The 10,133-nt window shown below is 47.1% G+C and overlaps 1 protein-coding gene and 1 long non-coding RNA gene across 2 annotated transcripts; both read right to left on the bottom strand.

The window, feature by feature from the left end:
- Positions 1-440: 440 nt before the first annotated feature.
- On the bottom strand, positions 441-967 carry LOC122545534 (uncharacterized). Its single transcript, XR_015751933.1, has 3 exons — positions 893-967; positions 639-749; positions 441-564 (listed from the first exon to the last, which is right to left on the bottom strand). It is a non-coding gene; the product is annotated as an uncharacterized LOC122545534 (long non-coding RNA).
- Positions 968-1,058: 91 nt separating this feature from the next.
- LOC122544839 (zona pellucida sperm-binding protein 4-like) lies at positions 1,059-2,737 on the bottom strand (the record flags this gene model as incomplete). The annotated part of the gene is given in 5 exon segments (XM_087975962.1): positions 1,059-1,227; positions 2,129-2,318; positions 2,415-2,511; positions 2,514-2,547; positions 2,631-2,737. Coding segments are annotated over 5 exon segments (597 nt in total), but the record flags the coding sequence as incomplete, so codon positions are not given.
- Positions 2,738-10,133: the final 7,396 nt, after the last annotated feature.

The following is a 10,133-nucleotide window of genomic DNA, read 5'->3' as shown; positions in this document are numbered from 1 at the left end:
GGAGTCACTTCTGATTTTAGTGAGAAAGACTAAAATAAAACTAGCTGGAGGGAATATGGTAATGGTGAATAACTTCAAACATTCTGAAGGGCACAGTCATTGTCAGTGGCACCAACTGATTTGAATTCCTCAATGATATTAAGGAAAAAGGTGAACCTATTGAGCCAGCTTAGCATGTACTAGCATTATTGCTGAATATCAGCCACTCTAGGGTATCACCATTGACCAGAACAAACCACAAACATGTTGCTACAAGAACATGGCAAGGCTGGGAATTCCAGTTGGGTAACTCCAAGCCACTCACCATTTGGTCGCCAACTAATTGCTGTCCCTTCCCTAAATACAGAACCACAATTCAAGCTCACTTCCAACAAGACTACATAGCTTTGTTATAGGCACACACCAGGGACAGGTCTGTCTGGTTTATTTGTATTCAAGGTCTACAGTTCAATCTCATGACAGACTGGGCTGGGTTCTTCATTCTGTACACTGCAGCCATCAGCATCAACAGGAACACCAGAAACCCAACAGCTACTCCAATCAAAACAGGAGATCCGGCAGCACCTATGGGGAAGGAGGAAGGGGGTTCAGACATTGGAAAAGATGCTCAGGTGAACTAAACAAGGAACATCACTTACCATTCTCATTAAGCAGCTGCTTAGACTGGCTGTTCTCAACTTCCAGGAGAACAACTGGACCAGGAGCACTTACCAAGGTCCCCTCATGGAGGAGAGCACTCCTGCGTGTCCCTGTTGGAGGGGGACAGGAGATGGTTAGAATCCATGTTGACACTACAGCCAGGATGCTCTATCCTTGGTAATTGCATATAGGGGATGTTCAGATCATGAATGAGGGGTGGGTCTCAGCTTAATGAGAGCATCAAGGAACTCACTTGGACCACATCTGGGTGTACAGTCATCCTGAGCAGAGGGAGAGCAAACCTCAGCACTGCAGTGCAAGTAAACCTAGAAAGAAGGAGAGACTTTAGAGGAGCTTCCCATAGATCAACAGCCCAGGTTATAGTACAGAGACCCCACAAGGATTTCATGAGCTTGGCCTCATTCCTTCCATTTGGTTACCTGTCCAGAGAGGGGCTGCTCAGACACTCCATCCAAGAAAACAAACGTCTTCACTTCAAACCGCTTATGATGGGTTGGGAACTGCAGGCCAGAAGAGACACCTACTGGGTGTAGGAGGGTCAGATAGTCATCACCTTCATAGGGACACCTGAAACAGAAGGAAGTCAGGTGACCAAGAGCTGTAAACTAAATCAGGAATAGATTGCAAATAAAATCAGGTAGTAATTGGAATGTGCAACTGCCAGGAAGGAGGGTGCCAAGAGGGGGCAAACATATCAAGAGTCCATCTTGCACCAGGATGTAACAGATCTGGTCTAATGGACTTTGTTGTGGAGACTTGCAAAAAGTTTCAGACAATCCAACCATAATGTAAAAGCTAAAAATAGAGAGGCCAGTTATCTTTCAGTTCATTCTGTCAGACCTAAAGTTAGAATCCTTAATTGCAATCCACATCACTGTTGGGATTGGTCATTGGAGGAAATATCAAACAGCACTGATGAAGGACAACCTGTGATTGTGGAGAGAGATTTCTAGAAACAATTTGACAAGGTGTCAGTGACAGCAGGCAGCTCGTGGTGTTGGGACAACATTAACCAAGATAAATGTTTGCTCAGCTGACCATCAGGTTGAAACAGCAGGGCTTTCAGTCAGTGGAGGGAAGATAGATTTGATCTGAGGATCATGGAAGACTTCACAAAGTGGGTGCTGCAGAGATGTTGCTTGAGTTTCCCTAAAATAGGGGAGTAATGAGGTGTTTTCTATTGAAGGTGGGGAAAGAGGTCTAGTCGTCAGTCAATCTTACAATCCTCTTCCAAAGAGGAAAGGCCTTGGCAACATTAAGGCACATTCTTAACTAAGGACAAGTCCAAGATCATGAAGGAAGATCAAACAACAAATGGAATTCAAATGAGCCATGATTGGAAGAAAAGGCACAAGTATTGGCACGATGTACATACAAATGTTATACATACATTCTTACAGTATATAGTCTCAGTAAAATGTAGTCTTCACTCCACAGTTCAAATCCAGCCTTGCTATTGAGTCCTTACCCATCCACCAGGAGACTCCACTGCACCTCATGGTCAGGGGCTGGCACAGGAGTTGCCCAGCAGTCATGCAATCTCAGGACTATCATTGGGTCAGTGCGATCCTTCACACGAACCTCAACAAACACCGACTCCTGAAGGATTCTCTGAATGGGGTAGTCACTGTCCCTGTACCACCAGCTGTAGCTGCCATCTAACAGACAAAAATAAAAGAAGGAGAACAAACCAAAACAGTCACTCCCCTGAAGGGATACAATTCCCAGTGCTCCTATTACCAGGGCAGCACTACCTGTTGCTATTCGCAGCTCCAGCCTCAGGATCCCATCTTCAGAAGCAGCTAGTGGTGGAGGCAGGGTGTAAACTGAGACATTGATTTGTAAGCCTGCCTCATGCTCCCCTTGTACTTGCACTGGATGTGCAGGCTGTCGAGAGAGAGAAATAGGCGGTGGAGTTGCAGTCAGTAACACTTCCCTCTCCATACCAACAAATCCCACTGCCCACTCACCTGAAGGTGCTGTCCCGGGTTATTGAGCCCAGTGGCCCTGTCTGAATCATCCTCTTCCCCAAGACATCTGTTTCATACACAAAGCTCCCATTCTCCTCCTGCAAGGGAAGACACTATTTAATAGGGAGCTGGCCCGTTCAGAGGGACAGAATGCTGGAGCCTCCAATACTCACCCGCTGGGTCGAGCCACAAGAGGTAATTGGGAAGCGGAAGGCTACAAGTTCCGCTGTGATGAGCTTAGGCCCGCACTCAGCTTCATGTCCATCTTTCACAGACAGAGATGACAGGTTGAGGGCAGGACGGGTCAGGTTCCTGGTGATTGCTACAATGAACTGACCATCTGCTGTGCACACTGCAGGGAGAGGGAGAAAAAGTTCAGTTTCCATATTGGGGTGATGACCTCCAAATCATTGAGAGGGATGAGTCTCAAAGCCCCAAAAATCATTCACAGATTCAACAGTTTCACTACTTGGAGTATGGGTTATTTGTCGGTGGTCAACAATTAAGACACATCTGATGTTTGAAAGTGAATACAATATCCTACAAGATACTCTAGAAGCCATGTGACTACCCAATAAAGTGGGCAGACTGGTGGGGGCACTCTGTCAAAGAATACTAAGTGCTTCTATTAACACAGTAATGGATCCTAAGTGGAGTATTAAAAGCCCCCAAAAACAATAGAATGTTATGGGAATTCCAAACTTGAAAGTCAAAGTAAAGCAGACATGTTCAAAATAAAAAGTTACTGTGGAAAGGTAAATGAAAAGGCAGGTGCTTGAATGTCAGTTATATGGGCACATTACACTGTCCTGTGCATTAGCATAGGATAAGCCTGGTCATCAGTCATCCAAGCCACCAACCTTTCCCATCACCCTCTGCTGCCAAAAAGGGTGTGGGGGAATAGAGTCAATAAAATGTGGAGCTTGGAAGACAGGTCAGGCAGTTTTGGAGGAGCAGGGAAGTTAATTTGGGTAAAGACCCTTCTACAGGGCTAGGAAGGGAAAGGAAGCTTAAATATAGAGGGTGGGATTGTGGTTGGGGGGGTGTGATTGGTCAGTGGAAAGGGTGCACTGGATTGGTGAACAAAACATTTACAGTCCAGGAACAGGCCCTTTGGCCCTCCAAGCCTGAGTCAATCCAAATCCACTGTCTCAGCCTGTCACCCAATTCCTAGGCATTGATATCCCTCTGCTCCCCACCTACTCATGCATCTATCCAGACACACCTTAAGTGAATCTACTGTGCCTGCCTCTATCACTTCTGCTGGCAGTGTGTTCCAGGCACCAACCACCCTCTGTAAGAGTATTTGTTGTGTACATCCCCCAGACACTAAGTTGAAAGAGTGACTTAATTATAGAATCCTCACCCTGGGGACAACCTCTATCCACCCTGTCTATACTAGTCATGATTTTGTAGATCTCAGGTTACCATTCCCCCCCCCCCCCCCCCAAATTTTATTTTATTTTTTAAAAAATGAATACAATTCTAACCTACTCAAGCCCTCTTCATAGCTACCATCTTCCATACCAGGAAAGATCCTCAAACCTTCTCTGTACCCTCTCCAAAGCATCCACATCATTTTGGTAATGTGGTGACCAAAACTGTACAAACTGGTTTGGCTGCATTTAGAATAATGTCTTGTACAATTTTAACATAATCTGCCAGCTCTCATACTCAATACCCTATCTGATGAAGGCAATCACAGCATATGCCTTCTTGACCACTATCCACCTGTGCCACCTTCAGGGTACAATGGACCCAAACTCCCAAATCTCAGCTCAACTTCCCCCCCCCCCCCCCCCCCCCAGACTCTTCAGTTCACATTGTAATTTGCTCTAGAATTAGACTTCCCAAAATATATCACCTCTCAATTGTCTGGATTGACCTCTGCCACTTCTCCACCCAACTCTCCAATCTATATTCCTGTATTTTGACAGTCCCCTATGCTTTCTACTACTCCACCAATCTTAACATCTGCAAACCTACTGATCAGACCAACAATGCCCTCTTCCAGAGGATTTGTGTATATTACAAACAGACCTGTGGAACACCACTGGTCACCTTTCGCCATTTCAAGACACTCCCTTCTATTACTGTATAGTGTCATAGAACCAGTTCTTTATCCACCTAGCTAGAACACCCTGCACATCATTGACTTCACTTTCTCCATTAGTTTATCATAGGGAACCATCAAAGGCCTTACTATTGTCCAAGTATATGACATCTACAGCCCTTCATCTATCAACTTGGTCACTTCCACTTGGGGAGGAAGTGGATGGACAAGTTGGGTCCAGGCAAGGTGGTAGGAGGAGAGGAAAGGCTGGATATGGGGTGGGGGCAGATTTGGAAGCTGGTGACTCCACATTAAGGCCATTGGGCTCTAAGCTCCTGAGGTGAAATATGGAGGTGGTGTTCTTCCAGTTTGTGTGGGGCTTTATTTTGAAAGTGGAGGTGGCCCAGGATGGACATGTCACCAAGAGTGGGAAGAGTGAAATGGCTGGTAGCCAGAAGGTCAGGTTAATTGGAGCATCCAAAGCACAGATGCCGAGAGGGAGAGAGAGATAGTCCAAGTCTGTGCTTTGTGGCCTCCTTGACAGTGATATCAGGAGCAATGGATACTCTAGACCAGGTTGGAAGAGGTGCAGGTGAATCTCTGCTGCATTTGCAGTGATTGTTTGTAGCTTTGGACAGAGGAGAGGGGAGATGTAGCAGCAGACATTGCACTTGCTGCTATTGCAGGGAAACGTGTCAGGAGTGGAGGAGGGGTCAGAGGAGAGAGAGTGGAACTAACAAGGGAGTCAGAGTGAACAGTCCCTATGGATAGGGAAGGAAGTACAGGTATTTATTTGATGGTTGGGTCTGACTGGGGGTGGAGAAATTGGTAAAGAATGATGTATTGGATTTTGAGGTTAGCGGGGTGGTAAGGAGCAGGGTTATTGGGGAGGAGGGGGTTTGAGGGCAGAGGTGTGGGAAGTGGAGGAGATGTGAAGGGACATATTAAAATCACAGGAAGGGGAAATTACAGTCTTTGAAGCAGAGGACATCTGGTTTGGAATCCCTTATACCGGGAATAAATGTGAGAATTTGAAGTTGGGAGAATGGGCTTGCATTTGTTGCAGCAGGGGTGGTGAGGGAGGTGTAGTCAAGATGGCTGTGGGACCCAGTAGATTTGAAATGGATGTCAGTAATATATTGCTTGCCAGAGGTCCAGGAAGGGGAGGGACGTGTCTGAGATGGTCCAGGTAAACTTTAGGTCAGGGTGGATGGTGTAGTGCAGTGGATGAACTGTTCAAGCTCTCCTTGAGAGCACAAGGCTGTGCTGATGCAGTCAGTCAATGTAGCAGAGGAGATGAGGGATGGTGCCAGTGTAGCTGTGGAAGAGGGGCTGTTCCACACGTGAAGAGGCAGACATAGCTCAGACCCACCTACACCCATGGCCACCCTAATTGTTTGTAGGTAGGGGGAGGAGTCAAAGTTGAGGGTGAGCACCAGTTCCACCAAGTGAGTGAGTGGAGGTGGAGGGGGACTGGTTGGTCAGTGGGAGGGGAAGAAACTGGGGGCTTTTAGGCTCTCCATATGCCTGTATCTCCCTGATGAGTGTCTGAGTGTCCATAGGGAAGACGAGAGGTGTTGGGACCAGGAACTGAAAGTCTAGGTGAGGCACTGAAATAGTGTTAGGCAGTTTCCAAAGAGATTTAATGAAAAACCAGGGAACCTAAACTCAGGAGTCTGACGTCAGTTTTTTTTTGGGAGTGTTGGAAGGAAGAGAAACAAAGTGCAAGTTGTTGGAGGGAATCCTGAGGGACAGGATTTACATGTACTTGCAAAGGCAAGGACTGGCTTCATGGGGGAGATCATGTCTCATCGAGTTGATAGAGTTTCAGTAGTAACAAAAGGATTGATGAGGGCAGAGCAGTGGACATGATCTATATGGAGTTCAGAGAGGTATTTGATAAGGTTCCTCATGGTAGGCCAGTTAGCAAGGTTAGATCACGTGGAATACAAGGAGCGCTAGCAATTTGGATACAGAACTGGCTTGAAGGTAGAAGACAGGATGGTGGTGGTGGAGGGTTGCCTTTCAGGCTGGAGGCCTATGACCAGGGTGTGCCACAAACTATTTGGAGGAGAACATAGGAGGTACAGTTACCAAGTTGGCAGATGACACCAAAATTGGAAAGATCGTGGACAGCAAAGGCTACCTCAATACAACAGGACCTTGATCAGGTGGGCTAATGAACTGAGGAAGTGACTGATGGAGTTGAATGGATATTGAGGTGCTGCACTTTGGAAAGGCAAATCAGGGCAGGACATATGCACTTACTGGGAGTTTTGCTAAAAAAGACCCTTGGAGTGCTGGGTCATTGTTCTTTGAAAGGAGAGTCACAGGTAGACAGGATGAAGGCAGCATTTAGTATGCTCTCTTATTGTTCAGTGGAAGAAGTCTAGGAGTTTGAGGTCATGTTGAAGCTGTACAGGACATTGGTTAGGCCACTGTAGGCCTGTGTGCACAATTCTGGTCTCCTTCTCTTAGGAAGGATATTGTGAAATTTGAAAGGGTTCAGAAAAGATTTACAAAGATGGTGCCAGGGTCAGAGGATTTGAATTATAGGGAGAGGCTGAACAGACTGGGGCTGTTTTCCAGAGTCAGAGCTGAGAGGGTGACCTTAACGGTTTGTAAATCTGAGGGACATGTATAAGGTAAATAGACAAGGTCTTTTCCCTGAGTTGGGTGGGAAGCCCTGAACTGGAAGGCATAGGTTTAGGGTGAGAACGGAAAGATTTTAAAAGGCACCCAAGGGGCAACTTTCTCATGCACAGGATGGTGTATGTACACAACAAGCTGCCAGAGGAAGTGGTGGAGGTGGGTGCAATTACAACCAACATTTAAAAAGGCATCTGGATGGGTATATGAATAGGAAGGGTGGGGGGAAAGAATGAGCCAAGGTCTGGCAAATGGGATGAGAATAGCTTTGGTTCAATTCATCCATGCTGACCAGATATTCAAAGGGTCTGTTTCTTTGCTTTATGGAAGAGGAGTGCATGGGTTGCTTCCCGAATGTGGGTGGGAATTTCCTGGACCAATAGGAAGAGGACAGAGTCCAGATAAGAGGGGAGGAGTAGAAAAAATGAAATAAAAACTAGGGATTGCCTTTTGAGAAGGGCATTGCTTGTCACAAAAAAGTTCAGTGGGACAGGAGCAGTCAGGTTTATGGGTAGGAGGAGATAGTTCCCTCACCCCACACTGCCCATTTCATTCTGGTTGAAGACAGTGAATGGGACATCTCCTGATGTTGATGGTCTAGGAAATGGTGGCTTGGTGATCAAACATGGAGTCATGTTCAAAGGAACAGTAAGTGGTGTCAGAGTTGGTACCTAGCCTCAGCTGTGTAGTAGTCAGTATACCACACTAAGAATACACCTTCCTTAGCAGGTTGGATGGTGAGGTTGGAGTGGGGCAAGGGAGCAAGAGGTGGGAGAAGTGATCAAAGGGTCTGTGATGGTCACATTCAAAGTATAGGATGTGGAAAAAAGTTTACCATCTGGATGTTTGATAAATTCAGTGATGTGCAGGTGCAAGAGAATGAGTGTCCATTGCTGACTGTTCATTCCCAGAGATGGGGGGGGGGGGGTTCAGGGGTGAGGGAAAGAGAAGCTCTGGGGAGCGGAGATGGTGAATATCCATTAGAGCTTGGGGCTGGGTCTCAATGTTAACCTGGAGTGGGTACATGTGGAAACAATCACCTGGGTAGTCATGTCTGCAGGATCAGCTGGAACAACTGTGCAGTTAATGGCATCAGACAGATTCAGGAGCCTGAGTGGTCAAGGTGGTCAGTGTCTAAAGGGGAAGCATGAGAGAGTTCAGTGTATTTATGATCTTTTATGTCTGAAAGGGCAAATAAAGAGCATTGATTGAATATATGGATCCTTCTGAGGATGAAGAACAGACATCCTTTGCCACAGGAGATGCATTGGAGGGAAGCAGTAGCTACAATCTTGGGATGAGGGCATCTGGGATGTCCTGGAGTAGGAACCTTTCTCCTGGGAAGGGATGGTCAGAAATTGAAAGTATGGGAATCACTTTTCATAGGATCAGGGGGTAAGAGAGATAGTGTAGTCAAGGTAGCTGTGGGAATTGTGGGTCTGAAATAGATGTCAATACTAAGTCAGCCACTGATGAGAAACAGCACAAGCCCATAGCTACTCATTCTACCTCACTCCAATGAGGGGGAATATGAAAACGGTGTGTAGTAATTTATCTCCACCTCCTTTAACATGAGAATACCAGATACACAGACCAGGTGATTTATCCACTCCAAGCGCTCACTCCACGAGTATGTAGAAGCTGTCAATCACCTCCCTATGGTGACACCAGCTTTTCCTTGATAAGAGAACTCGGAACAATCCCAAGCAGCATCATTTCAGCTGCGCAGTTTCTAACTGAAGCCATTAACAGTTACAGCAAATGAGACTCATCTCAACATTACAGGGGCACTGGGAATCTTTGCAATATTATACCAAGTTAACCCTCAGGTCAAACCCCTGATAAAGCTGGTTATTAAACACCAGCTTCTCACACAAGGAGAAACTCAATGAGACCAGGATAACGTTATCCATCATCAAACCAACCAGCCGCTTCACTCGGGATTAGCCCCTACTCGAATAGGGAGGGACAGCATGTTCCTGGGTTATTCCCTCAGGGACAGGACCCTTTGCCTCCCTCCCACTGACTCCCCACAAACAGCCCTTCACCATTGCACAAGGAAACACCAACAAGTCCCGGGTTATTTCCTCAGTGCCAGCCTGGGGTGGTCCTCATGCTTCCTTCCCCCCCCCATTCGGGGTGGGCTCCGCTCCGGGAGGAGGCTGGGCTGCTTACCTGGGCTGTCTCTCAGGTTGTAGAAACAGGATTGCCCACTGAGACTCGGGGACTGAAAGCAGCAGCCCTGCTTGATGCACTCAGTGCTGTTGATAGTGGCCAGGCCACACGGCAGCCTCCAGCCCGGCTCCGGAGGGCACACAGCAGAGACCAGGAAGGGCCGAGCGGCCCAAAGGTACAGACACCAAACCAACCAATGTCCCATCGCGCTGCCTGAATCTGTGCCCGCCCCTGAGCACCAACCCGCTTTATAGCCGCTAATTAGCTCCTGGCCACGGGTTTCTCGTGTTGAAGAGGCTTTAACTGTCACTGATCCTCATTAAGGATTAGGGCGAGATTCCAGCTACAATTACATCTTCACAACTGACGCTGCGTTCCACTGAGCCCAAGATTGTATTTTGTTCCAGAATCGGTTCTGCGTGGATATGGAAGTAGGAAACAAGAGTCAGAGAATTATGACGGTGCAGAGGAGGACATTTGGCCCATCAGCAGCCCTGTTCTCCAGTACTAACCTGCTGCCTCTCCCCACACACTATTTCCATCCAGATAACCCCCAAAGTCCCTCCTGAATGCCTGAACTGAATCTGCCTCCCCCACGTTTCCAGGCAGTACATTCCCTCCCCTAA

Source organism: Chiloscyllium plagiosum, unplaced genomic scaffold (genome assembly GCF_037043375.1).
Source record: "Chiloscyllium plagiosum isolate Xiang-an unplaced genomic scaffold, Cpla_swu_hap1 HiC_scaffold_28, whole genome shotgun sequence".
Lineage (NCBI taxonomy): Eukaryota > Metazoa > Chordata > Chondrichthyes > Orectolobiformes > Hemiscylliidae > Chiloscyllium > Chiloscyllium plagiosum.
This window is presented reverse-complemented; position numbering and strand designations above follow the sequence as displayed.